This window comes from Notothenia rossii (assembly GCF_949606895.1).
Source record: "Notothenia rossii genome assembly, chromosome: 5".
Classification (NCBI taxonomy): Eukaryota; Metazoa; Chordata; class Actinopteri; order Perciformes; family Nototheniidae; genus Notothenia; species Notothenia rossii.
In genome coordinates, this window is record NC_136903.1 from 80,924,633 (window position 1) to 80,950,254 (window position 25,622).

At 42.4% G+C, this 25,622-nt stretch overlaps 2 protein-coding genes across 5 annotated transcripts in view; one reads left to right on the forward strand and one right to left on the reverse strand.

Annotated features, from left to right (window-relative positions):
- The first annotated feature begins 1,281 nt into the window (after nt 1-1,281).
- On the forward strand, nt 1,282-25,535 carry LOC307041480 (RNA-binding protein Musashi homolog 1-like). 3 transcript variants are annotated; one of them, XM_079684915.1, is made up of 14 exons: nt 1,282-2,845; nt 3,373-3,413; nt 4,080-4,161; nt 4,286-4,370; nt 12,839-12,880; nt 13,372-13,464; nt 18,521-18,569; nt 19,258-19,340; nt 19,492-19,609; nt 21,308-21,442; nt 21,800-21,856; nt 22,736-22,795; nt 22,966-23,120; nt 23,228-25,535. In XM_079684915.1, exons 1-14 carry the CDS (start codon nt 2,781-2,783, stop codon nt 23,267-23,269), a joined length of 1,107 nt encoding a protein of 368 aa, XP_079541041.1. In that variant the 5' UTR covers nt 1,282-2,780; the 3' UTR covers nt 23,270-25,535. The 3 variants fall into 3 exon arrangements, with proteins under 3 accessions (XP_079541041.1, XP_079541040.1, XP_079541042.1); XM_079684914.1 differs by having other exon boundaries at nt 1,347-2,845; nt 23,201-25,535; XM_079684916.1 differs by lacking the exons at nt 1,282-2,845; nt 3,373-3,413; nt 4,080-4,161; nt 4,286-4,370 and adding exons at nt 6,828-6,873; nt 8,487-8,521 and having other exon boundaries at nt 23,201-25,535.
- The window catches only part of dnai1.2 (dynein, axonemal, intermediate chain 1, paralog 2), a 70,408-nt gene continuing 48,209 nt past the window's right edge, over nt 3,424-25,622 (reverse strand). For both annotated transcript variants that reach the window (XM_079684913.1, XM_079684911.1), the window contains exon 21: nt 3,424-4,013. The gene's annotated coding sequence lies outside the window, so the exon portion shown is untranslated. The remainder of the gene's footprint in view (nt 4,014-25,622) is intronic.

A 25,622-nucleotide genomic window follows, 5' to 3' on the forward strand; every position in this document is an offset into this window, starting at 1 on the left:
CAGATTTAAAATCTAAAAAACGTTAAGCTCCAGTAAAAAGTTAGCCAAACTTTCTCAAAAGCTAAAGCTAGTTTAAATTAAGAATACACATACTAAATATACTTTTTGGAGTATCATAACAAGTGTTTTCGCCTTATTCTACCTTATCAAAGTGCTCTAACTTGTGCATCCCCTCCCCCATGCCGCTGTCTTTCTCCTCTCTTTTTTTATTCAGTGCCATTGATCATGCATGCAGAAATTAAGCACGCCCAACCACGGCGCTCGCCCGGATAGGTTAGCTAGTGCAGGGCCTTGTCCTACATACTGTTCTCTTGCTATGGTCCAGCAGGCCAGAGTCACACCCTCCCCCTGATCTGCCTCCCCTCACTGACTTCCCCCACTGCCATTCACACACACACACACACACACACACACACACACACACACACACACACACACACACACACACACACACACACACACACACACACACACACACACACACACACACACACACACACACACACACACACACACACACACACACACACACACACACACACACACACACACACACACACACACACACACACACACACACACACACACACACACACACACACACACACACCACACCCTGTCTCAGAACCAGCACATGCACAGATCATCATGGTGGTGCTGGGAAAGTTTACTCCTCAGTCTCATTATCAAAATCGTGCAGGAAATTGTTTGAGGTGTTTTGTCTCATGCTCACTTCTATCTTGTTCCACGTACACAATAAACGACAACTTTTAAAGGACACTATGTGCTTCAGTAATCATGTAACTGTATCCAAATGAGATGTCTTAGCTTGATACACTTTGCCTGAAAAAACAACAACTTAAACGATCTGAAAGAGTAGGTGTGTGAAGGTTATAATTGGATGAGTTAAACAAGTGCATTTTGTATAACTATGTTCAGACTTGTTTCACTTTTGTTCGAGCAGCTGAGGCATGTGACGAAAACGCTCAGCTGACCAGGCTTGCCCTGATCGAGAGAGAGAGAGAGAGAGAGAGAGACTGACTTAGAGGTAATGCTGCTAATCTAGCACTTAGCTGGTTAGGACAACCTGTCACGTGGGGTGAAAGAGAGGAGATCAGGTTTAGATGTGATTGGGTAAGAACTGTGTGAAGGAGGTAGAGTGGTGGTCACAACTGTTTTGGATGTGATGGAAAGGATGAGAGCTGGGCCGCAGGAACAGGTGGGCTGAGGGGTTTGTGAGGGTGGGCCAAGACAAGGATAATTGATGGATGGAGAGGAAGTCACAAAGAGAGGTGGTGTTGGGTTTTGAAATGCTTTTTTGGATATAGGGTAATGTTGATGATGATGAAAATGAGCCCAGGAGGGGACAATAATACAACTACAAAGGGATTAATAGCTTACATGTGGTGGGTCAACGCTGGACCAGAGTAATGGTTGAGGTGAGAGTTGGACTAAAGTAGTAAAATACACACACCGTGACATACTATGACATAACATCTTACACTTCAGATTACGTTATATTAAGTTATATAAAGTAGATATGATCACATGACATCATATTTATCCACATCACAAGCATGTTTACATCACATGCCACGACAACACCAGATGAAATCATATCAACACATTAAATAACATGACAATATCATATAAGATCATGTAATATATATATGTATATATGATCAAATCACATCATATAGGTCCTATCACATGAAATAACGTCATATATAATCACATTACACGAAATGGCATGATGATATGATAATAATATCACATCAAATTATGTATGACACCAAATAACATCATATATGATTACATCTTATGTCGTCATTTAATATTACATCAGTTGACATCATCATCACATAGAATGACATTATGTATGGTCAAATCACATGTCATTACTTCTGAATATATTATATAATCACATCAGAAAGGATTGCATCACTCATCTCATTTATCGTCACATACAATACGAGAACATAACATACAAATAAAAACCCCTTTTCAAAAAACATGATCCTGTTGTCCTATAAACTACAAGAATGATTTCATACCCACATCCTGTTTTATATAACCCAGTGTGTGGCTAAATGGGTTGGGAGAGAGTATCCTGGTTACAGATGCTTCATTTAACCTGAGACCTAACCTTACCCCACAGGAAGACATCAAGTTTCTTCAGCAATATGGAAACTAAGGCTGGAAATCTGTTAATGTGGAGCAATGAATGAATAACAAAACGAGTCAATAATTATAAAGCTATCTGGCATGGAAGCATAATGCTGGACCCATATGTTTCTATTTTGGTGTTCGGAAAATGTTTTTTTAATAAAGATATTTGTTCGTGCATTCTGTATAATGTTGCGAGTTGAAATAGAGGCAAGCTGCTGCAGATTCTCCTAACATTCAAAACGCTTTAACGGGCCATGCTGTTGTGATCGACCAATGACAAGAACGGCGGGGAAACACTACAGAGAAGCGCCACTGGCAGCATGAATAACGGCAGGCAACGTGCAGGAGGGAGGGGAGGGAGGTCCGAGGCAGGGGTAGGCTACGGGAAAACTAGGTAGAGGCGGAGCTTATCTCTGAGCGTGTATGCCTGCGTATGTGTTTGTGTGTGTGTGTGCGCTTTCCTCGCTCACCCCTCCTCTTTCTGAGCCACCCCACCCCCACCTCCCCTCTCGGCTGCCCGCCCCTGAGTCTGGAGCAGCAGCAGCAGCAGCAGTGGAGCTTCACTGCCTCTCCTAGCCTCACAGTGCGGGAATATAACAGCGGAGAGCGGAATGGATACGGAAGGGAGCCAGAGCAGCCTGTCCTCCGGCGCGGACAACTCCCCCCACGACCCCTGGTAAAAGCCTCACACCGCCCGCATGTATTTCGCTCGCCTCTCGGCCCGATTCGAGTTCACCTTGGACTTTAGTTGAGTTCAGTGCGGGAGCGTAGCCGCGCCGAGACAAAAGACAAGCACGCTGTGTGTGTGTGTGGGATGGATCCACTCAGCTAAGGAGACACAGACGCACTGCTGCTTTCCGTCTGTTTCCCCCCTACCCCCCCACCACCTCTTGTTTGTTTATTTATCTTGCTTTTCTTCCACCAGGCCCAATTGCAACTTCTCCTCCATCCTCTGGAAAATCCTCTCCTTTTTCCCCCTTCTCTAGGGGATTATAACGGCCCCGACTGGCCGATTGGGGACTTCGCAACATGGCCGATGCTTTCTTCTTACTTTATTGATGCTATATTACACATAATTCCCCAAAGCTTTTACCCCCCCCCCCCCCCCCCCCCCCCCCCCCTCTCATTGAATGTGGATGTGCATGTGCTGTAAAGACGGCGCGCTATTCTGTGTGACTTACAGCTTGTGTTTCTCTCATTCAGCAAAATGTTCATCGGGGGTCTGAGTTGGCAGACGACACAAGGTGAGCTGTCCCGCACGCTACTTAAATAAGTCTGAATGAAAGCCGACTGTTTACTCCTCCTCTACACATACAACATGCATATTACCTTCCCAAAGTTAATAATAAACACCGTTAATAGTTAAATCAGAGCCTCCTATTCAATAAGGATCAGCTCTCAGGGTTTAGACTTGCCGAGAAGCAGGGAGATTAACACTGGAAATGCATGCACACTCTGTCTGCCTTTCCTTGTGCGCTCAATACACTGCTAATAACAGAAGGGCATTTGTAGTAAAGGTGATCGATTATTCAGCGTTAAAGCTCAAGTTCGTCTCATATGGATGACCACGTCTGCGTGTTGTTTTTGCACTCCGCTGAATCCATTCATTTATTGTAAGAGTGTGAGACAGATGCACGAATACACTTTATTCTTGTTCCGTGGTCTCGCTGGACGCCTTTTCAAAACATGGATCGTCAACCGAGTAGCTTTGTTTGTGGTCCGCAGGGCCTTAATGGGCTATTATGCTGAATGGCCAGTGTACAGTCTCTGGAGAGGGACACAAACACAACGTGGTCCGGCCCGTCCCCCATTGTCTCTCTCCAGCCACATCACCTCACCAGGGCCTGTAGGGAAAAAAAGTCAGATTTACGGATTTATTTAACCGTGTCCCCCTTTTGCTGTGTTCGCAGAGGGCTTGAAGGAGTACTTCTGTAAATTCGGCGAGGTGAAGGAGTGTATGGTGATGCGGGATCCCGTTACCAAGCGGTCGAGGTAAGAAGGAGGCGTGTGCGCTCCGCCGTCCTATCACTGGATGCCTCATGCTCTTTCATGGGGCTGTTTATGCCCAAACTTTGCAATTCTGATCCTGAATTTCTCTTATTTTTCTTTTTCGCAGGGGCTTTGGGTTTGTAACATACGCAGATCAAGACGGAGTGGAGAAGGTTTTGGCGCAAAACAGACACGAGTTGGATTCCAAAACGGTGAGTTTCTACCTTTTGAAGAGCTGGATGTTGGGTTTTTCCAATTTCTGTGTAGCATGTTTTTTTCTTCCCCCGGTGCGTTTTGCCTCCCACCGTATGGCTTGTAAAGTTGAGTGAGGAGTGCGTTTTGGAGCACCCCCCCCCTCCTCTCCCTGCTCATTTCCCCCTCCAAATCCTGGTTCAGGGCGCCAACATGAAAGCGTTCTTTCTTGGTCTTCATTGCCATGGTTACCTGGGGACCTGAATGGGGTAGGAGCCCCTGCTAAACCCTCACAGGGTTTATGCAGAGTTTTTTTCTCCTTGTTTTTCCTCATAGAAAAGTATCAGCACTAGCTTTTTTAGTGGTAAATCTCGGGGGGGAAAAGTTAGTGCAAAGAAAACAGTTGTGTGTGTGCAGGAGTTGTCTGTGAGGTCCAAATAAATTCAAATATTGAAATGGACGCTCTGTTTGTTTGAACAACTACTCTGATCTGTGATTTCCCCTCCTACACTAGTGATTTAAATGTGGGTAAACGGGACAAATCGGATCCCACACAGAGGTCAGAGCACACACTGTGCTTGTTTTTAGCTACATAATTTAACCAGTGACAGGTTAGATGTGTGTGAATCCGCGCGTTTGACTCAAAGCTGCTGACTCAGATTTAAATATCCGTGGAAGGTGTGAATGTGGCTGTCTTGGTCATGTAGATGAGTTGTAGGAATGGCTCTGGGTGTGTCTTCAGTCAGGTTGTGGCCTCTCGTAACCACACAGACACACAATAGGATCATTTGAGAGTGAAAATTGGTGGCTCAGAGAGGCAGGCGGAGCCCAGGGGTGGAGGAAAAGGTAGAGTTGGTTAGTTGTTGGAGCAAGCCTGTTGCCGGGGGTGACGCCAGTCACAGGAGACAGTGCTTTAAGGGCACAGCCTGATGGGAATTATGTCTCCATAACAACTTCTCAGCTATTTTGCATTAACTTAAGACACTCGGTTGGTTAGCAGAGCTCTAACACACACACACACACACAAACACACACACAAACAAACACGGATAATGTTATGTCATGATAGACCTTTATACTTATATTATAATCTTTGTGGTAGTCTCTAATGTTTAATTTGAATTGTTAAGTTGGATCTTTCTGCACAGTGGCTGTGAGGTTTATGAGCGTTGCTGCTGGTAATCTGTCAGCTTGGAAGCAAGTTTTGAGCTCCTGCAAAGTGTTATTCATTGAGTCATATTACCTATGAAACGTAGTCTTAGAGAGCCAGAGTGTGTGTGATGGGAACACTGGTTGGCAGGCCTCTGGTGGGGTTAGGCGTTGCCCTATTATAAACCAAAACACAACGTAAGGCTAAACAGTAATAATGGTAACCACTCGAATGCAGCTTTGGTTGCTCAGGTTGTTGTGGCAGCAGTCTGCGGGGGGGGGGGGGGGGGGGGGGGAGCACACCGTGTTACCACTATCCTACCAGGCGGTTTATAAACAGGGTTGCCATTTTGTTGTTCCATTTTAGGAATAAGACCTTAGATTTTTATGTGAATTTATTTGCAAACGGTTCATATTTCCAAGTGCTATACCAATAATAGCTTCGACTACTCCATTGATTATATTTTACTGTTGCAAAATGATTAGAAGTGTTGCAGATAATTCCGCAACAGATCAACACATTTTTGACTTTTCTTTGCTTATGAATACTTTTTTTTAAAAACGCCTTTCAAGAGTAAATGTTATTAGTAGAGTAAAGTGTGAGCCATTTTCTGTCTTGCTGGACTTAATATTTTTAATAACACGCAGCTTTACGGGATCAGCGTCAAACTCTCTGTAACATCTCCAACACCTGTCCCAATTTAATTATTTTATTTCTATGTACTTTGTGTCTCCCTCACACCTGGACTCTTGCTCCCCCCACCCCCTCTCTCTGCACAGTCAGAGGAGACTAACTATTGTTTGATCAGCAGGAGATTTGAGAAAGACATTCCTCCCTGGAATGAGGAAGAATACGCGATACTCTGATTTATTTTATTTTATGCTGAGCCTTTGGTTTGTCAGCTACAAGGCCTGAAGAAGGAAGAAGGGAAAGGTGAATTCAAAGGATGTAACAGAGCAACAGGGTACACGCCAAGTGAGAAGTAAACTAGATGGAACTGGTACAGGGTTCATACCAGAGCTTACAAGTGGTATTAAACATTTACAGGCCTTTTACTTGAATAATTGTTGTATCCACATTAGCAACAAACTGAACACTGATTGAATATAAGTCAATACCTGTGGGCCTAAGAAGAATTCAAAAGCAACAAATGAAAGAGGTTGTCTATTGTTATTAGAGGGAGGTTTTTGTTTTGGTAGGAGGTTAGATTTCCTGTCGGGGTAGAGTGTAGCCTAAGGGCAGTAGTGTGCTGTCGTTTTTCTCTGGACAGAGAAGAAGGGCACAACTGGTATTTGTTTTCTCCGAGGAAATAATTGACCGGGAAGAAAAGAGGAGAGCCGTAATGCCACGTCTTCTCATTCTTTCAGAAAAAGGTGATATCAGATTTTAGCGAGTTATAAATTGTATGGACTAGTTTCAGCGTTAGAGTTTGCAGATGAGACAGAGGGTTGTTTATGTGAATTTGTCCGGCAAAAACATGATCGTATTATTGTGTAGTTTAAATCTTATGATTGTAATTGTATTTCTTTAGCCATGTTTACAGTGAAGTAAGAAATACCTGAGATTGCTTTGCTAGTTGTGTGGGATGATATACTAATTCTTATTAGTACCTATTCAAAAATATCTCCTCACCCAAGTGTAACGCCAATAAAATGAAAACACCTTTTATAAGAAGGAATTGTAAAAATAGGAAACATGCGGGAGATTTTTTTCTTTCCCTTTTACACCAAGTAAACACGACTGCCCTCTTTCCAAATGTGTTACAGTAGGTGGTAATTGCTGCTTTTCCCACCGTCGTCTCTGAAGGTACAGTGGTGGTCATCAGCATGTTGCTAATTTAGCTGCTTTAGCTCTGCACTGTAACAACATCATGTAAGCCTCTGTCCACCATTGTCACCACAGTCTAAATCACCTGGTTAGTGGAGAGTTTAGATGCTAGCACCGGCTCCTCGCTCCTGACTGGAGATTAGCTGTTTGTGCTGACGTGGACAGAACTGGAGATGGGGGATGGAGAAGGTAGAGGAGAGGAGAGCGGGGCAGGCCCAGCTTCCCGTGCTGTAATTAGTATAGATCTGTAAAGCAACTAATCCGATTGAGGGAAACAAACTGGATTGAACTTCCGAAGGTCCATGCGTGGCGTCAGATCAGGGGATAAAGCCTGGTCCTGCTCTGAAGGTGGATCCAGGGTTCTCTGCGCAACCCCACCCCCCCCCTATTGTCACGATATACACCCGTCCTGGCCAGGCGCCCTAGTAAGGTTACACGGTTGGGGTTTGGTTTGAGGGTTTTTTGGGGGGGGAATCCTCATTAGTGAGCTTCGTTAACTAATTACTGTGCCATTGTTCAGCTGTGCAGATTGACCCTGCTGGCCTGAGCCCAAACCGAGTCTCTCGCTCTCTGCGTGCATGCATTGACATGCCAAAGTCCTTTTGTCTCCTTTTCTGTTTATAGCTTTTTGTTTAGCTTATATTGATTATATCTTCATAATGGGACAGCCTGTGGTGCCTTTTCATCAGTGTTTGCCATTTTGTTGCAAGAATGAGTTGGCCTTAAATGTCTATATGTGACTTTGTGATGGCAATACACTTGTTATGAGTTGGTTTGTTCTTTATTTTTTTCCCTTTTAATTACATGTATGTGTCACTATGTACATGTGTTTGTGTTTATGTTTGTGCTACATTATGCGAGGGACTGTGAGTGAGTGCGTATGTATATGTGTGCCTGTAAAGGGTAGCTCGGGAGCCCCAGTTCCTCAACGGGCCCATCTGTTTTGTACTCTTTGTCCTGTTAATTAATGAAATCAGAAGGGCTGCCTGCTGGGACGGCCCTGCTGCACCGCTACACTGGACAGGCCCACTTTCTCATGGGCCAACTCCAAATGAATGCCTTTCCTTTCTCCCTGTGCTTTCTCATCTTAACTTTCCTTCTCTCTCGCTCCCTCTATTTCCCTATCTATCGATTTGACGTCCTATTTTTGTTTTTTCAGTTTGTTACACTGTTGGACGCGCTGGGCCACGTGAGGTGACTATTGGTCGTAGATTAGTCTTCAAAGCTAAACCACTAAAATCATATCGTAGGCTCTGCCGTCACTGTGCTGCTTAGATTGAGCGGAGGTTGGATGTCATGAAGCAGGATGTTAGTCAGACCATTTCACGAACACTCAGTCATAACTCTTCCTCGTCAGTCTGGAAAGAGCAACTTTAATTCACCAGTGGATACATTTTCCCCACTGTGTTGATTAAGACTTCTCAAATGTCAAGCCTCCGAAAAGCTATTTCTGAGTGTTGCAAACAGTGACCTGGCTAAGTCCTTTTACCTTTTGCTTTGTGGCCTATCCGTCTTCCTCGAGGCTAATCCGCCAGTCTGATAGATGCTTTAGTTTTCATTTATTATAGCCTTTCTCCGAGTACAGCCGGATGTAGAAATCACATGTTAGATATATTCTGTTATGTCGCTGAAGTGGATTGATTTTTAACAGCATGGCATGACTGTAGCGGTAGTAGCACTACTACAGATACTCCATTAGGCCTAACCTAGTATAGTTGGTAACCTTCTTTATTTTTAGACTAAGAGCTCGTGATGATTTGAAAGCTATGAAATATTGGTGTTTTGATAACATGTGATATTTGGGTGCACATTTTTGATAAAATATACCATGAGACATACATTTTTTAACCTATTTTTATACACAGTTTATACAACGGGGTCTTTCTCTTTAATTGCCCTGATGACATCGCATTGATGTGATGACGCATCATGATTTGGGTTTCCTTCACTGGATAAGCCGAAAAAATCCAGCAATTTTATCAAAACATTTTTTATTTAATTTACGTTTTAATAAAAGTTTAATTTTGGGATATGATATCGACATTGGGCCTGCACAATAAGAGAACAAATATTCGATAAAGTCGTACAAGATCAAAATAAAGATATTACTTTAAATTATTTGTTGGGGGAAAAAAATGAAAGGAAATTGTTTCCAACATTCATTGGTTTAACAAATTAAAATTGAACTAGCACGAGGGCACCAATAAAAGAAGGAAGCATAGTTACATTCTGTGGTTTTTCAACTGATACTGGCTATAAAGTGATTTATTGTCCAGCCTTGTTCAACACTGGTAGTTGAGCCTTAGAGTAAAACAAATACTGTTTCCAAGCAAAAGTAAAGAACAACTGCATCTTAGAACGACACATTGGAAGGGGACTGATTTCAAAATCACGACATGCTATTTAGTGAGACTTAGTGATTAGGATTCTTGTTGTGTTTGTATGTATCCGCTTGTGAAAACAGATTTTAGGTTGATATTTTACAGTCTTCATTGTACGTGACTGCAGTCTAGTCTAATGTGAGAGTTGGTTTGTGACTGCTGTCATTGTCAGCTCACGGTCTGTGTCTGCGCAGCACAATGGCCTCAGGCTAACACCTGTCCTCTAGTTTGGTTTAAATGTTTTTCTCCCAACCACACCTGGGCTTTTTTCTAAAGTTTATATGCGTTTTTGATTATATTGCAGCACAAAATGTAATCCTGAATAGTCACATGGCTGCCTTGTGTATCAGTGTGATTCTGCTGTTGTGTTATTTTTTAGAGGTCACTGCAGATTCTCCTTTCTTTTTCATTTCTTGCTTCTATTGTGTTGTTGTATGGAGAAATGGCTGGATCTATACTAGCCCTCTACAGTATTTATGTCATTTTTTCTGATGAAAAGCGAGTGGTACAAAGGTCACTGTGCTGGTAATCATAGAGTATGAAGCCACTACACATTATATTACATTGAGCCACTAAGCGCAGATCCTGTAAGAAACGCTGTAGTGTGGTCATTGTTTGTGAGTGCGCTCTGTTGTTGCACTGCTGTTGCCAATAGCCGCTAGTGGCTTTGCGTGTCCTTGTCACCTTTGTCTTTGTGCTCAGACCAGCAGGAGGTGACATGACTCCTCTCGTCTTTGTGTCCCACTTCAAGGTGCAAAGACCTTCTGCAATCCCTTCCAAGGACGCTGCAGCTGCATCTTAGTTACACAGCGGCCGAGCTCTCCAAGCAGTGTTAAATATGCGGTACTTAAAGGTCCTCGAAGGATATTTTAGTCTGTAGACTTGTCATCAAAAGCAGGCATTCATCACAGCAAAGAGATGAAAGGATTGGTAGAATATTGAATGAACACGCTCGCTTTTATTGCGTGTATTGTTCACATTATAAGTGCATATTTCTGGCCATTTGATAGGCTCTCTTTTAGTTGCCAATATCAATTCAATACCTCTGATAGCGGCTGTGTGAGACACAAGGGCTTTTGCTTCACATCCAATTATTAGAATAAAGATGGAACTCTAAGACCATAATACACTACAAGGTCCTGTGACCTAAAATCATCTCTCGTGTCAGCTTGAGTGAGAATAACACGAGATTCCTCACAAATTTAAAATGCCAGGCTAGGCTTTGCATATTTAGCATTATTAAAGGCCAGCACATTCAAAACTCATTTGCTTCTAATTTTATCTCTAACCTTGACCACTGCTGAGACATTCCACTTGGGAGAAATATGGATACAGTCAAATCTTACTAATCCAAAATGGAGGCTGTCTGGATTTGTGAGATTTAAAAAAACATATATCCGAATAAAATGTATCCAGAATATGTTATGCTCATTTTAGATACTAGACTGCCCTGCTCTTTCTAGTTTGTGGATAAAAATGCTTTTAGTTGTGTCGCTAAGCACAATTTAGAGAATGTACGTATTCACGTCTCACTGTGTATTTTGTTCCATACGGCTGTTTGTTTGGCTGGTGTTTTTGGATTTTTTGGGGCTTGCATAAACAAGAGCCTACTATACATACTGGCAGATTAGCATACGTTCTATTTCTGGACATGCAGGCCTTCAGATAGCTTCAGACTTAAGAGACTCTGTTTTGTAGTTCTAGTTAGTTAACAGTGTGATAGTTCATTGATGCCCAGATCAAAATGCTGTGTACACATGCCCAGGACCAGCCACTGAACATCATATCCGGAAAAGGTAGAGTTTTGGTGTCTTTCCTTAAAGGTACTTAAGCTGGGGGATTCAATTTAATGGTGGTTGTCTGGGTAAGAAGAAATATACCTTGCAGTCTCAGAAAAGATGGGGAAAATATTTGTTCTACAGTTGAACCTTTTTTTAACAGCAATATTTGTTTGAGGTTATGGAAACCCTGAGCCATTAGCAGCTCAAAAACATGTTTTCAAGAAAAGACTGTTTGGGGTCTTACAAAACATACGAAATAAATAATATACATGTACTCGTGCCTAGCCATGCAACCGAGCTGCATCGATTGGCCTACTAATCAATTTGTTGGTTGACAGAAGAAAATGGGAAATATTTTGGTAATCAATTAATCATTAAAGGTGGGGTAGGTAATTCACTTCAGAAACACTTTTTGTTATATTCCATGGAATGCTCTTAACATCCCGATAGCAATGAATATCCGAAGTGCTTTGACAATAAATGCTTAAAAAAATGTCATCTGTGGAAGCCGTGACGCTGTAAAAAGCACGACCAATCATCTGAGCCGGCCCGGCTAAAATAACTGGATGGCCTACCTGCCTGTCAGCCTTCCATCTGTGCATAAACTTATCTCGTGCCGTCATTGGTCATGTGTGTGTTCGTGTGTGTTGGAGGAGGGGCTCTGTAAGGAAGTCTGAAGGGAGGGGCAGATTTGTTTCGGCTGCGTACTTTCAAATTCTGGCGCACTCGAGCTGGTTTCTCCATTCTTACCTACCCTACCTTTAAAGTAATTAAGCATGCAAAAATTATTTCTCGGTTTTATATCATTTAACTTAACATAGACATTCAAAGACATCCCCTTTGACATTGAGGAACTGTGATGGGCATTGTTTCCAAAATAAATGTACTACATGTCACCATCATTTGACATATTAAATATTTCCTTCCTTTGGTTTGATAACATTGCATTTGTACCGTTATGAAATCCCAGTTTGGGGCAAAGGGAAGGCTTACCACTTTGATGCTTACAATTGGTTTCAATAAGGCCAGATAATGAGTATTTAAAGACATTTGTTTTTGTTTGTTTATAACAATGTGTTTATCTTGCAGTTATCATGAATATTATAAGAGCAGTGCGTCTACAAACATTAGGATTGTTAAGCTAACTTCAAATAAATCTCACTTCTAATAGAATCCCTTAATATCTGTAATACGCCGGCCTATCACAATCGTCACAGTTCATCAAACATCAGAACTTCATTTAAATCCACAGCAGGATGCCTGGGATTGTGTGGCTCATTACAGAAAAGGACGGACATGTTTTATCGTTTCCTCTTTAAATCTCATCCTAACTTATCTCTCCTCTACAGATCGACCCCAAGGTGGCGTTTCCCCGCCGGGCTCAGCCTAAGGTGAGTGCACCCTGAAGGAGTTAATGGCGAGTAGTCGTAGTGATGAGGTGATATGTCACTGCTCATCACTCAGCCCTGATTGGCTAGGATTAGAGTCAGTCGAAATTACCAAAGAGGAGCTGCAATCCCCTTGTCCAGCCTGACACCGTGACCCAATACCCTGACCCCACCCCACCCCCGACCGTCAGCAGCCGACATCTTAAACACACACACACGCACTCTGATGTTTGTCCTGGCACACACACATATGGATGCCTACTCACAGAGGTTACCTGTATGCACGCTCAACCCTCCAAACCCTACATGTAAAAGATCTTAAACTGAAGTGAATTAGGTTGAATGCTCAGAAGAGCTTTCAGAAACCCCTGAGATTAAATAAACGCCAACAAACACAACGTCTCTTTATCACCAACATCCACCCCCTGCCTAATGTGATTAGTGGTAAACGATGCCTTCTTCTTCGTCTTCTTCTTCTTCTCCTGTGTTGCTAGCTGGTGACCAGGACAAAGAAGATCTTTGTCGGAGGACTGTCAGTCAATACCACCATCGAAGATGTGAAGCATTACTTCGACCAGTTTGGAAAGGTATACTATACACAAAGCTGGTATCTATTTGTAGACATTCCCTTTTACATCTCTAGTACTGCACTTTCCTACCTTTTGTGTCACTCTGAACTAAACCATCCCCTCATAAACACCCCCCCGACATCACGTTACAAATCTGTCAGCTAATAATGATATGATGGTGGACATGATACTGAATGTTACAATATTTTCTTTATACAATTAAACAGTTTTCTCACGTGGATTTAGTTGGATTGCATTTAAAGCTACAGCTGCAGAAGCTATTTGAATTGTTTTTCCCTAGCTAACTTTTTCCAGCTCTTTAGCTAACTTTATTTAGCTCACAATTTCAACCATTTTCCTTTTAGAAATCTCAATAGTTTGTCCAGTAGCTAACTATTTCCGCCATTTAGTCAATACTATTAGCTAATATTCACAGTTTAAACCATTTACCATTAAGCTATTTCAATCATTTGTCCACAAGTTAACTATTTCAACCGTTTAACAATCACTCTTATCTGTTTACAATTTCTTTCATTAGCTATTTCAATCCACTAACTAACTATTTAAACCGTTCATCCATTGCTATTAGCTTATGTTCACAATTTCAACCATTAAATGACATCAACATTTCAATTTGATCAAATTACTTCACAATCTACTCCACAATTTCTCCACATACCCCCTGGCAACAGCAGAAGTAGCCCCTGGGGTACCCTTGTTGGGAAACACAGCTATAACATTGTGTCCATCTTTGATATATTATATTAATCAGTAATCCTTATACCTTTCACATCTCTCAGCTTCCCCAAAGCTTTACTTGCCCGTTTTTATATTCTTTGCCCGCTTTTCATTTTAGTTGAGACACAATACTGCAAAAGCGGCCTAATTTAGGAAAAGAGAACATTGAAAGAGAGAAACAACTCAAACAAAGGAAAGTCCTGTTAGCTCATTGATTGTGTGCAGCTACAGTATTAGTTAGTCTGTTAGTTTATCTCTTGTTAGTTGTTTTGCTCTTTTATAATCACATTTCAGTGTTTTTGGCTTCTCCATTTGTCCTGTTCAGCTCCTTTGAATGAAATTTGGTGAAAGGCAAACACATGCTGTGGAGACAGATGAGTGGCCGGGGAGAGGCAGGAAGAAAAAAAAAAGCAGCAAGAGGAGGGGAGGAGGAGAGGGAGATGGCGGGGGTCTGAAAGGGAAGAAGCAACCCCCTGTAGAGAGAGAGGGAGGGGAGCTCTGAGGGGTTGAAGGGCAGAGAAAAGTAGGAATGTTGAGATAGTGAGGAGGAAAGAGTGGCTATGAAAGGGGAAAACACCCATCTGATGAGCCCTACACGTATTATCAAAGTGTCCATCATGCATGCCATGGTGGGTTACTTTTTAGCCAGCTCCACTTTGGGAGGCTGGGGAGTGTTTGAGTCCAGACTCTTCAGTATCAACTAATCACATGCAACAGCTGCTCCTGTAACAAACCCCCCGACCGCCCCCACCTTACCCCGAATCACTACCTCAGACACCCTCCCGTCCCACATACACACACCCTGCTCTCAGCTTGTTGCCGTGGTGACCTGCTTTCGCCCATTGTCCCACTGTAATCCAGTGTTTTTTTTGGTTTCCTTTAAAAAACAAAATGTCTAAGGAGTGTGCATTTGCATGAATGGAAAGAAGGGTGTGTGCGTGCATGAAAGTGTGACAGTGGCATGGCTGCCATGGGAGGCAAGCTTGCATACATTTGTGCAGACTGCAAGACTCGCAGCCAGCAATCCAGTTGTCACAAACACTTAAGTGTGTGGCTGTGCTGTTGTTGGTGTAAGCAAAAAAAAAAATAGTCCGAAATTAAACATCGCTTCAGAATGTGGGCCTAATGGATTGGAAGAAATGAATAGCACCTCCTTCTGCCGTGTGTGTAGCTGTGTTTTCTCTCAGTTGGCCTCTGACTCTTGTTAAGCATATTTGAGGCGTTCAAATTCACTTATAAATCTGTGGTGTGGGTCCTGGTTGTCTTGGATCACACGTGTGACCTTCACACTTTAAGAACTCATTGTAAGGTGCATGTTGTGACATGTTTGTGTTTTTATAAAATGGCAGCTCTGTGGCGAAACAGCTCTCCCTGGTGATCACAGACGCTCATATCTAAGACAACACTCCCTCCGCAGGATGAGGGAATATTTGGACTGTTTGGACACGTGAGACCAAAGCTGTATCATGGATAGCGCCAATCCCACAGTGCATTCCTGCTGAGCGGGAGGTATTTCTTGTTTATTATCTGAGCCTGGTTACAAGGTGCAGGTTAGGATGGAGTAAGACTCGGCGTCCTGTTTATTTTCAAACTGTGGCACCGCCTTGTAAAGGAAAACACAGAATGCACTATGCATTTTCTGAAACTCTTTGATATCTGCTGTCGTTTATTTATTTTGGAGTGCACTTGTGAAGACGCACCTACACAAACTTCATTGGACCGTACTGTAATGGCTGCTATGTTGACACATCAGGTGTTTTGGACTGAAACCTAAAGGCATGCATTAATGTGCGGTTTCCTAACTCTGAGCTCCTGTTGTTGAATATCCCTCAAGCCGATAGGACTACAACAGCCATGTTTGTAGGATAAAGTCTGGTGTGGGTTAAGAACACCTTCCTCTATTTTTAGTATGAGCCTGTGTTTAAACTATTCAAAACAGTGAGATCATTTGATAATTATCATGTCAGGCATTCTGTTCCTGCAGTAAATGATGTTAAACCCAAAGGAAATCCCTGTTTTCATGCTTTGTATCCTTCTACCGGGCACTGCATTCCTGGAAGTATTACCATTAAAATCCCTCTTCTCTAAAATCTACTGAGAGAATAGGCCAGAGCAGAAAGCAAATGAAGGAGCGGATAAGATGAAAAATGCAGCATGGACAGGGCAGACGGGAAAAGTTGGGACTCCACTCACCCATGTGAGCTGGCGATTATGAGGCTTGACTGAACACTTTGTCTGCTGGCCTGTTTAGAGAGAGATGGCCGGAGAGAGAGGAAAGAATGAAAGAGGGAGATGTGAGGAGACAGAAGGGGGGAAAAATGTGAATGCCACCTTTCATAATCTCGCAGAAAGTGTAATGGACTTGTCAGCAAACGCTTCGGACAATAGCTGCCTGCATGCTTCACTAAGAACTGGATATTTTTAATGGGGCTCTAGGAAAAGATCTGCGCATGATCACAGCTGAGCCATGTTTTTAAAGGTACACCAGAACTTCATGAGAATATGACCTTAACTTTTCTTCACTCTCTGCATGCATGCGGACTAGTTAGCGACTGATCTGCTGCTAAGCCAATCTCAGACCCCCACAGCTATCCAATCAGATTGTCTTACAGCACCCCGGGCAGTGGACATCGGAGATCGTCTTCTTATTGGTTTTGGCAAGGGCCAGAGGCTGGTGTGCGACCAAAGCATAAGCTCGCACACGTGACGGGATATTTCTCAAGCCTGCACACCATTGTGTTCAAATGAAAGACAATGAGGTGAACAATGTTAGCACGGCATATTGTCTTTTCTCTCTGGCTTTCGGCGCTCAAAAGCTCCTCGACCTGGCTGCGCTAAACATCCCTTCCAGAATAGACGCTGCTAATGCTAACAGGGGGGCTAGCTGTGCGTGTAACTCTACTCTTATGATAACATGTTGGCTCGCAGCTGTCTACTTACTGTCCTGTTTCCCCGACCCTCTGCTGTGTCATTGAGTTTGGACGACCGGAAGGGTGGAAAGCATGAGATGAGAGGAGGAGGAGGAGAAGGAGGAGGGTAAAATCTGAATGAAGGACAGAGAGAGGGGGGGGGGGGGGGGTGCTCTGGGTGTGTGTGTGGCCGAGCTATATGTTGACTAGGATGAGAGTTAAAAGGTTCAAGGAGGGTGTCGAGGCAACCTTGATCCTCTCCCTGGTCATCATTCGGAGAGGAATATCTAAAAGCCTTTCACTCGCAACTAGGATGTGTTTCTCATCTGAAGTAAAGGTCAGAAATCGGACGGCCTCTGCCACTCATGTTACCCCGGTTTGAGTTTCAGTGCACGCTGCTGCCTAATGGAAATAGACATGTAGTCACACTCCACATGTCTCCATGTAAAGTAGGGAGATCGGTGCTGCAGACCTTTGTAAATGTTGTCGCGATACTTTCAAATGACAGAGATCCCAGGCCTTGGCTTCTCTCTCACCTCACAGCGTCAGAGCTTTAGCAGAAGCTGCTAACTTTCCTGCCAGTGAAGGACAAGTGAGGGAGGGAGAGTGAAATGGGGGAGGAGGAGGAGGAGGAGGAGGAGGAGGAGGAATATGAATAGGGCAGTGGAGTGAGTGCAAAAAGGAAAGTGGAGGGACAAGAAGAATGAAAGGCGAGCGTGTTGACAAAGACCTCGGTTCACTTTGTTCTCCAGTCTCTGATCCAAAATGTTCATTTATTCTCCATCAAAACTTCACCTTCTATCTTTTTTTTTTATCACCCCATCATTTATCAGCTTCTCCTTTTCTGTCACATGCTCTCTCTCCCTCACTTTTCCTCTTTTCCCTCCATTCTTTTCATTGAAATTAGTTGGGCAGGGGGGGGGGGGCTTTTTCTTCTAATTGAAATTCTTTACAGGGTCTCCATGGGAATAGTAAACTTTGTGGAGAGGGGAAAGAAAGACAGCGAGTGTGAAAGGGGGGGGTGGGGGGAGGGACAGGAGTTTGTGAGAAAGACAGCAAAGAATGGGAAAGCATTTCCCTCAGCGAGCGGGGAACAGTCACTTATTTTTCACCTTGATAGATTGTATTTCATTTTATTTTTATACAGTGTTTTCCCCCCCTCCCTCATTTCTCATTCTTCCTTTTCTTTCCTCCTTTGTCACCTGTCACCCCTCCCTCTCTGCCTTCCACAATCTCCATCTGTTTTCCCCTCTTAGTCAAATGCTAAAGAGGGACAATGGCACCCCATGCTGTGTGTGTGTGTGTGTGTGTGTGTGCTTGCGTGTGTGTGTGTGAGTGTGTGTGTGTGTGTGTGTGTGTGTGTGTTAGTGTGTGTGGGCGTGCGTGTGTGTGTCGAAGCTCATCTATTCTTTGCTTTGTTCTCGCAGGTTGATGATGCAATGCTTATGTTTGACAAAACAACCAACAGGCACAGAGGTACGTATGCGAGGTCATGATACACACACACACTATGTTAATTTGTGCCGACACACTAAGTAAGGATACCTACAAACATGTCCCCTTGGAAAAGAAAGGAGAGACAGCGTGATCGAGGCACTGGGTGAAGAAAAGGCAGTTTTCTTTTCTCAAATGAAATGGATAGAACGCAATTTATCTCTGTCTTCTCTCAGCGAGTCAGAAGTGAGGCTCCCGCTGGGGGTCGCGGTGCGGGGTCAGGAGCATAACAGGCGAGGATGTGACTTAATGAGACATAAGGAAAGAGGGAGACGGGAAGGCGTGGGGTGGAGTAAGAGAAATTGGGTGTGATGATGGAGAGGACAGTAAATCTAGGCTTGTTTTTTTTGGTGAACCACGCCTTGTCCTGTCTGATGCCAACAGCTTGAGTGACAGGGAACGCCACGCCTGGTCTGACAGCGTTCTGCTCTATGGGGTAAAAAACTGCTTGTGACGGTCTTAGTGTATCTACCGTAGGGTTTGAAAACATTTCTGGAATAACAAATCTGGTGAAATGTTTAGGTTAAAATATAGTCTTGGTAAGGATTTATTTAAATGGGAAAATTCTGTGCTTTTACGAAACATTATGGGGTTGTTTTTGTCACGGACTGCAGGGCATCGTGAACATAAACAATCAGAGAGGTCACGTTTCTGTTTGTGTGTCTTCCAGGCTTTGGCTTTGTCACCTTTGAGAATGAAGACGTGGTGGAGAAAGTGTGTGAGATCCACTTCCATGAGATCAACAACAAAATGGTACGCACATCATCAATCATATATTTCATTTGTTTGAGCTGCTTTTAGTTTTCTGCCAGGGTGTGTCCTGTGTTTAAGAGTTGGGGAAGTGGAGTTGTGTCTTTAGCTGTATTTTTGATTAAAATGATTAATAAATGTTCCTGTTATTTAGGTGGAGTGTAAGAAAGCCCAGCCCAAGGAGGTGATGACGCCGACAGGCTCAGCCAGAGGCCGCTCCAGAGTGATGCCCTATGGGATGGACGCCTTCATGCTGGGAATCGGCATGCTGGGTAAGATCTAAAAATATAAATCATAGGGCAAACACACTGTTCTCCCTAAAGGTTTTCTTCATAAGCAGTAGGTGTTGTAGTTTAGAGCAGAAGCCAACCCTGTCTCCTAAGAAATAATATTCATATACAGCTAAACTGCTCTGCCAATAACGCATCAAGTGAAGCGTTGTTTAGCTTTGTAAAATAAATTTAAAAAAAACAAACGACTTGGTTAGGTTTGGCTTAAAAACAAGTAGTTGTGTTTAATACTTTTTTTATTACGTCATTTACAGATGTAAATGAAAATAAATGACTCTTTACTTTTGGTTTAAAAAGGACTCAAGCACTGGTTTCCTAGGTGACAGTGTTGTTTTTGTTTGACGAACCCATTGAACCCCGTTCACCTCTGTTCTTGGACTTTGATTAGAAGCATATCTGGAATATGTCCAAACAAATGTAATCTGCTAGAAAATACAGATGGGAAAACATTTTTAAGGAGACGTGGCTGCATAAAGTTAACACAACAGAAAGACATGTATGGGTGGTTTTATAAAACATATATTAACCTAATGTCACGATAAGTAATGTGTTTAAAATAAAGGTTATTCAGACTAATTGCCAGAAAATGAAAACCTTTTTTTATTTAGTTTGTTAAAAACAAAGCCTGCTTACCAAACATTTGTCACCAGACAAAGGTTTGATGGCGATTTGTCTAAATAATTTCCCATTATTTAAGGACAGCAGCCGGCTAAAAACACCTTTCCCCGGTTTCACCTTTAAATGCAAATCTTAATGTAAACCAGTTCAGTCCTCTTTGTCTGTATGCTGCAATACTAAAGGAAAACCATGCCACGCGCAGAATGTCCTCTGTGGCTCCTTACACGTTATAATGTTTTGATTTCACAAATCAAATATATGGATTAAATTCCAGTTCACTTAAACTAAAATTGCCTTTTTAAATTAGGTCTATATTAATCTCAGAGCTGATTCTTACATGCTCATCTCACGTGAACAAAGCTATGATTTATGATGTAGAAATGTAGAGGTCACAGTCTGAAGGGCGTCAGAGCTCTACACACTGGAGTGAAATATGGTTTGAAAACATCCTCATTGAGAAAAACAGACTGAGAGCTTTGTGTGCTGTTGGTGAGGGTTTGGCTCCCTCTACTGGACATTTGACATTACTACACTGAGCAGTAGCCCCCTAAGTCTCAGTGAAACCCAGACATTAACTTAAGTCTGGTTCCTTTGTAATTCCCCTTTGGTGACCAAGACCTTTAAGAAATAGAGGAACAAAGTCTGTTAATGTAGAAGCGTTAATAATGATACCCTAGTTGGTGAGTTCAGTGCAAAACTAATAGCAGTCAATGGCCGATTAAAATAACGAGAAAGAGAACCCATACTCTTTAAATGTCAAGTTTTGCACCCTTAAATATGACTGAGTTTGGTAGTTTCTCCAAACAAATTTAAAATATAATGATGTAATAATCATTGCATTAGAGCGGAGGTAATTCGCTGAAAGGAGACTAACAGGAAGTGCAGCCTGTCAATGTATGGTTGCACGCTCAAAATGATTACTGTAAAGGTGTATTATTCAAATTCTATCCCTAGTGGGCACGTTTTCTTTAGGTAAAACTATTTAATAATTTGTCTTATGTCTTCACACGTCTCTATTCTGCCACGTTAACTAAACCCATCATTTAATGTTCTTTTCAATAGGCTACCCAGGTTTCCAGACTACTACCTACACCAGCCGCAGTTACTCTGGAATGGCTGGAATGGGTGGAATGGCTGGAATGGGTGGAATGGGTGGAATGGCTGGAATAGCTCCGGGTTACACTTATCAATTCCCAGGTAAGTCCGTATACATCAAACATTTAATTTACTCTCTTTACGTCTTCCGAAAAGTGTGACGGCTGTAGCATGAAAGACGTGTTTTTTCTCATGCGTCTTTCCCAACATTCTATAAAATATCTTAATACATCAAATGCCCATTATTTGGCTGCTTCCCTTATATTGTTCTGTGTTGTTATATCTACTTATGTAATCTCTTTCATTTGGCCTTGGCCCCTCCTGTTCCTCTCTCCCACCTTCCTGCCTGTCCTCACAGTCGATGTTTAACTTGCTGTGCTTGTGTGTGGCTTTGTAGTCTGGCCAGTGGATGGTGACTGTATTTACAAAGCGCTCTCTCTTGACCTTCTCTGTTTCTAGAATTCCATCTAGAGAGGACCCCCCTCATGACATCATCCCACCCCCAAGAGCTGGCAGGTCAGTGGCTCCTCATTCCTCCATGGGACAGAGGGAGAAAAAGCTTTTTAGCCAAAGACAGTCAAATGAAAGTGCTGGCGACAAAGCAAAGAAGCATATCACCTCAAACTATGTATTCAGGTGTCTTGTTCACGATGCCTTCGATGAGAATAGTACGGTTGTTTACAAGAACAATGAACCAGGTCATATTTCCAACAGCTGCAGAGAGCAAGATAAGATAAGGAAGGGTGAACATGTAATTTAAATAATAAGCACATGATTACAAATAAATGTAATTGAAGTGAAATTGTAAAAAAAACGAATTAAATACATAAATAAACTGAATACAAACCTAATGTAAACTTACATTTGTTATTAAATGTGTATTAATTATATACAAAAAAGGTTATTTATGGCATTGAAATAAATTACATAAAGAATCTAATTATAAATACATTTTAAATATCGTATTAAATTGAATTTGTTACAGTTGACCAAATTGGGAAAGGTATAAACCGCCTCTTACAATCTTATGTTCCCCTATTTCACCCTAATTACAGGCTACCTAATTCAGCCTTAGGGTGTATGTGGATCCATCCAGTGCATAAACAAGAAGATTAAACAGTCTTAACACTGCCGCCCAGTGGCTCTGAGGTGTACTTCATTTATAATCCTTCTTGTTTTTATCATGAGCATTATTATTTAAAAAAGTCTAATATCAGATTTGATTGGATGTTGTGCGCAGTTAGTTTTAGAAGGGGCCCCTTCCACCAGCTGGACTGAAATCACATGACAGATGTTTGCACAGATGTCGAATCAGCCGTCACTGAGCTGTAGATGGTGACTCATGCGATCCAGAATGACAATGCAAAATAAATGTGTTTTGTTTGTAACCCTCAGCCATTCCCCTGACTGCATATGGACCAATGGCAGCAGCCGCAGCAGCAGCAGCGGTTAGAGGTACGAGTGTGTGAGAGGAATCATGTTTCTACTTGTGCATGCACTCGCCTGAGGTAGAACGTGTGTACAATGTCCTGCTCGGACAAATAAAAGAGTATTTTTAGACTTCAGTGTGTGTGTGTGAGAAGCCCTCTAGTGTTGGATCCTGACTTGTGTCCTCTGCCGCTCAGGCTCCACCCCTTCACGCACAGCTGGTTTCCTGGGCACCAGCAGCCCTGGACCAATGGCTGACTTGTATGCTGCAGCCAACCAGGACTCAGGAGTCGGCGGCTACATCAGCGCAGCTAGCCCCGCCCCCAGCTCAGGGTTTGGTCATGGTCTAGGGGTAAGTCATATGCCCCAACAACGAGGACGCACACACTTCACCTCATGCATGGGTGCACGTATTATTCTCAAGCCTAATAGAAAGTATATCCCCTCATGTATCCCCAGGGGCCCCTGATGGCTACTGCTTTTACTAATGGCTACCACTGAGACGACTCAGGACACTGAAGATGGGAGGGCCTCTCTTCTGCTGACGAGCCAATCAAAAATACTGGCTGCCCTCTGATGGCACAACCTGATTGGCCGGGGCCACAGGCTCCTCCCGGCTCTCCGGGCTCCCTGTGGCTCCACCCACCGACTGAATATCTTTTTAAAATCCTGAACTCTGTTTTGCTGTACTAATCTCACTTCAACATAACGTCCCCCATCTTTCCTCTTTTGTCCTCATGTAGTGTAATAACTAGACCCCCATCTTCCTCTGTTATCCATGATCTTTTTCTGAAGCTGAGACAACAAAACTGCAACTAAAAAAAGAAAAAAAAAATCTCTGAGGAGACGTTTGTCATTTGACAGCTCGCAGAGGACTATTTTGATTTTTTTATTATTGTTTTTATTTTAATGTGACACGTCGCTTCATCATGAAATCCTTCAACGCTGTTACTGATGTGAACCCGAGAGAGAAGAAGCTGTGTGAGATGGATCTTTGTCTGAAAACCATTTTTAAGAATAGAAGAACAAAATCCAACAAAGTCCTCTTTTTAACTCACGGAAACATGAAAAAAAACTAAAATGTATATTTTGGTAGTCTTTAAAAACAAAACCTTTGTAATATTGTTATTAATATTGACATAATAATGATGATCTGTAAGGTATTTTATTCTGTAATTGGTTTTAAAGCAATGTTTTTATGTCTTCCTGTAAGATATTGTACATAAATGTTGGGTTGGGGGGGGGAGGGGTTACTGAACCGGCCCGCATGTCATTGGGTGGTTTGGAAAGGGTTAACAGCTATTTTATTGGCTGTCATCTACTACTATGTGTGGTCATCTCACTTCATTTATCAGTATGCCTATAGCATATTTGTACATTGTCGGCCAGTCAGCTCCAGTGCACCGCTGTCGACTGCTGCGAAATATAACTTCCAGGAGTTTGTCTGGCACATTTGCTCGGTTAAATAACTGTTTTTTCACAAACTCATCACTTTGTTTGCTCTACTTCCTAAAAAAGCAACTTTGACTTGATCATTTTAACACCATGGATGAACTAGATTTCTCACATATTCATGAAAACAGGTTTAGAAGACGGACTACGGAAGAATCACAACCTTTAACAGGATAAATCAGGGGGTTCACGGGGTCGGGGGTTGATTTGACTTCCTCTTTTTTGAAAATATTATATATATATTTTTGCGCGATTCACTTCTTAATGTTTTTTTTTTTTTTTTTTTTTTAATTATTCTTTTATGCGGTGATCTCCACCGTGGAAACAAATGAAGGACATTCTCAGAGAAGCAATTGTAGAAAACATCACAATCATGTTCTGTCCTCTTATCGCTATTGAAGGTGCATGTGATTGCGTCTGAGTGTGTGAGTGAGTGTTTGTGCGCATACATTAAGGTGTAATATGGAACTACTTATGGCAACGAAAGGAGCATTTGATTGCCATTTCTTTTGGTACTGAAAAAAAAAAAAAGATCACCCTGCTCCATTGCGGCTCATCTGCTCTTCTCTCCCGACTCTCTCCCATTTCATATTAAGGTTTGTTAAATGTGTGCTCCTCTGGAAGCGACATATTGTTGTTTATATACAGTTGCTGCTCTGTAGTGGTGAACAGAGGGGGTTTGGGCAGGGAACCAGAAATGGAACAGGGTCTCGCTCCCAGTCGGCTCTGACCTCAGAACAGACGACACTGGCTGGCAGGAAGATTCAAAAAGCTGGAACAAATTCAACCTTTTGCAAAAACAAGTGGGCTGTTTGTTCAGCCTTCTTGCTGCAGCCTGTTTGATGTTCAGCACAGCAGAAAACGTCCTGATCCAGCCAGAAGTTCCTCTGTCAGACCGCCTTGGACACGACATAAAACTACTGCTGGACACCAACACTGTAACTTTTTAACTTACAATAAAGCAATAAGTTATTTTTTACCTTACAAATGAAAATAGTACTATTATTGGTAATGGCAGACGTGTGGATAATTCTGCGGCATTAAGACTTATTTTCAGAAAAGAAAAAAAAAGAAACTATATTTTTCTGTTTTGAGATCTTGTTCCCCTTGTATATTGATTTTAATGATGTCTTTTGTTGTGTTGATGTAAAGAAAAGGGCCACTGCTTTGAATGGAGCTTAGGTCTCGTCGTGAGCTCAGTTCAAGTTTAAGATTCGGGCTGTCCCCCGCCGAGCTTTACAACAATGCTTTTTTTTCCTTGTTTTATTTTTCTGATAATTTCAATTTTAAAATCCTAATAAATTATTCTAAAGCGTTCGATTGTCATTGTCCTTTTATTATTATTGAACGGTTATACATGCAGGTACAATAATATCCCACGATGTGCAATCTTGATAAAGTG

Bases quoted from the DNA above. Each gene is read 5' to 3' on its own strand.
- LOC307041480 (XM_079684914.1), top strand. From the start codon at position 2,781: ATGGATACGGAAGGGAGCCAGAGCAGCCTGTCCTCCGGCGCGGACAAC. The intron at 13,465-18,520 runs GTATACTATACA...TTGTTCTCGCAG, and splicing joins ACTTCGACCAGTTTGGAAAG to GTTGATGATGCAATGCTTAT. The intron at 19,341-19,491 runs GTACGCACATCA...CCTGTTATTTAG, and splicing joins ATGAGATCAACAACAAAATG to GTGGAGTGTAAGAAAGCCCA.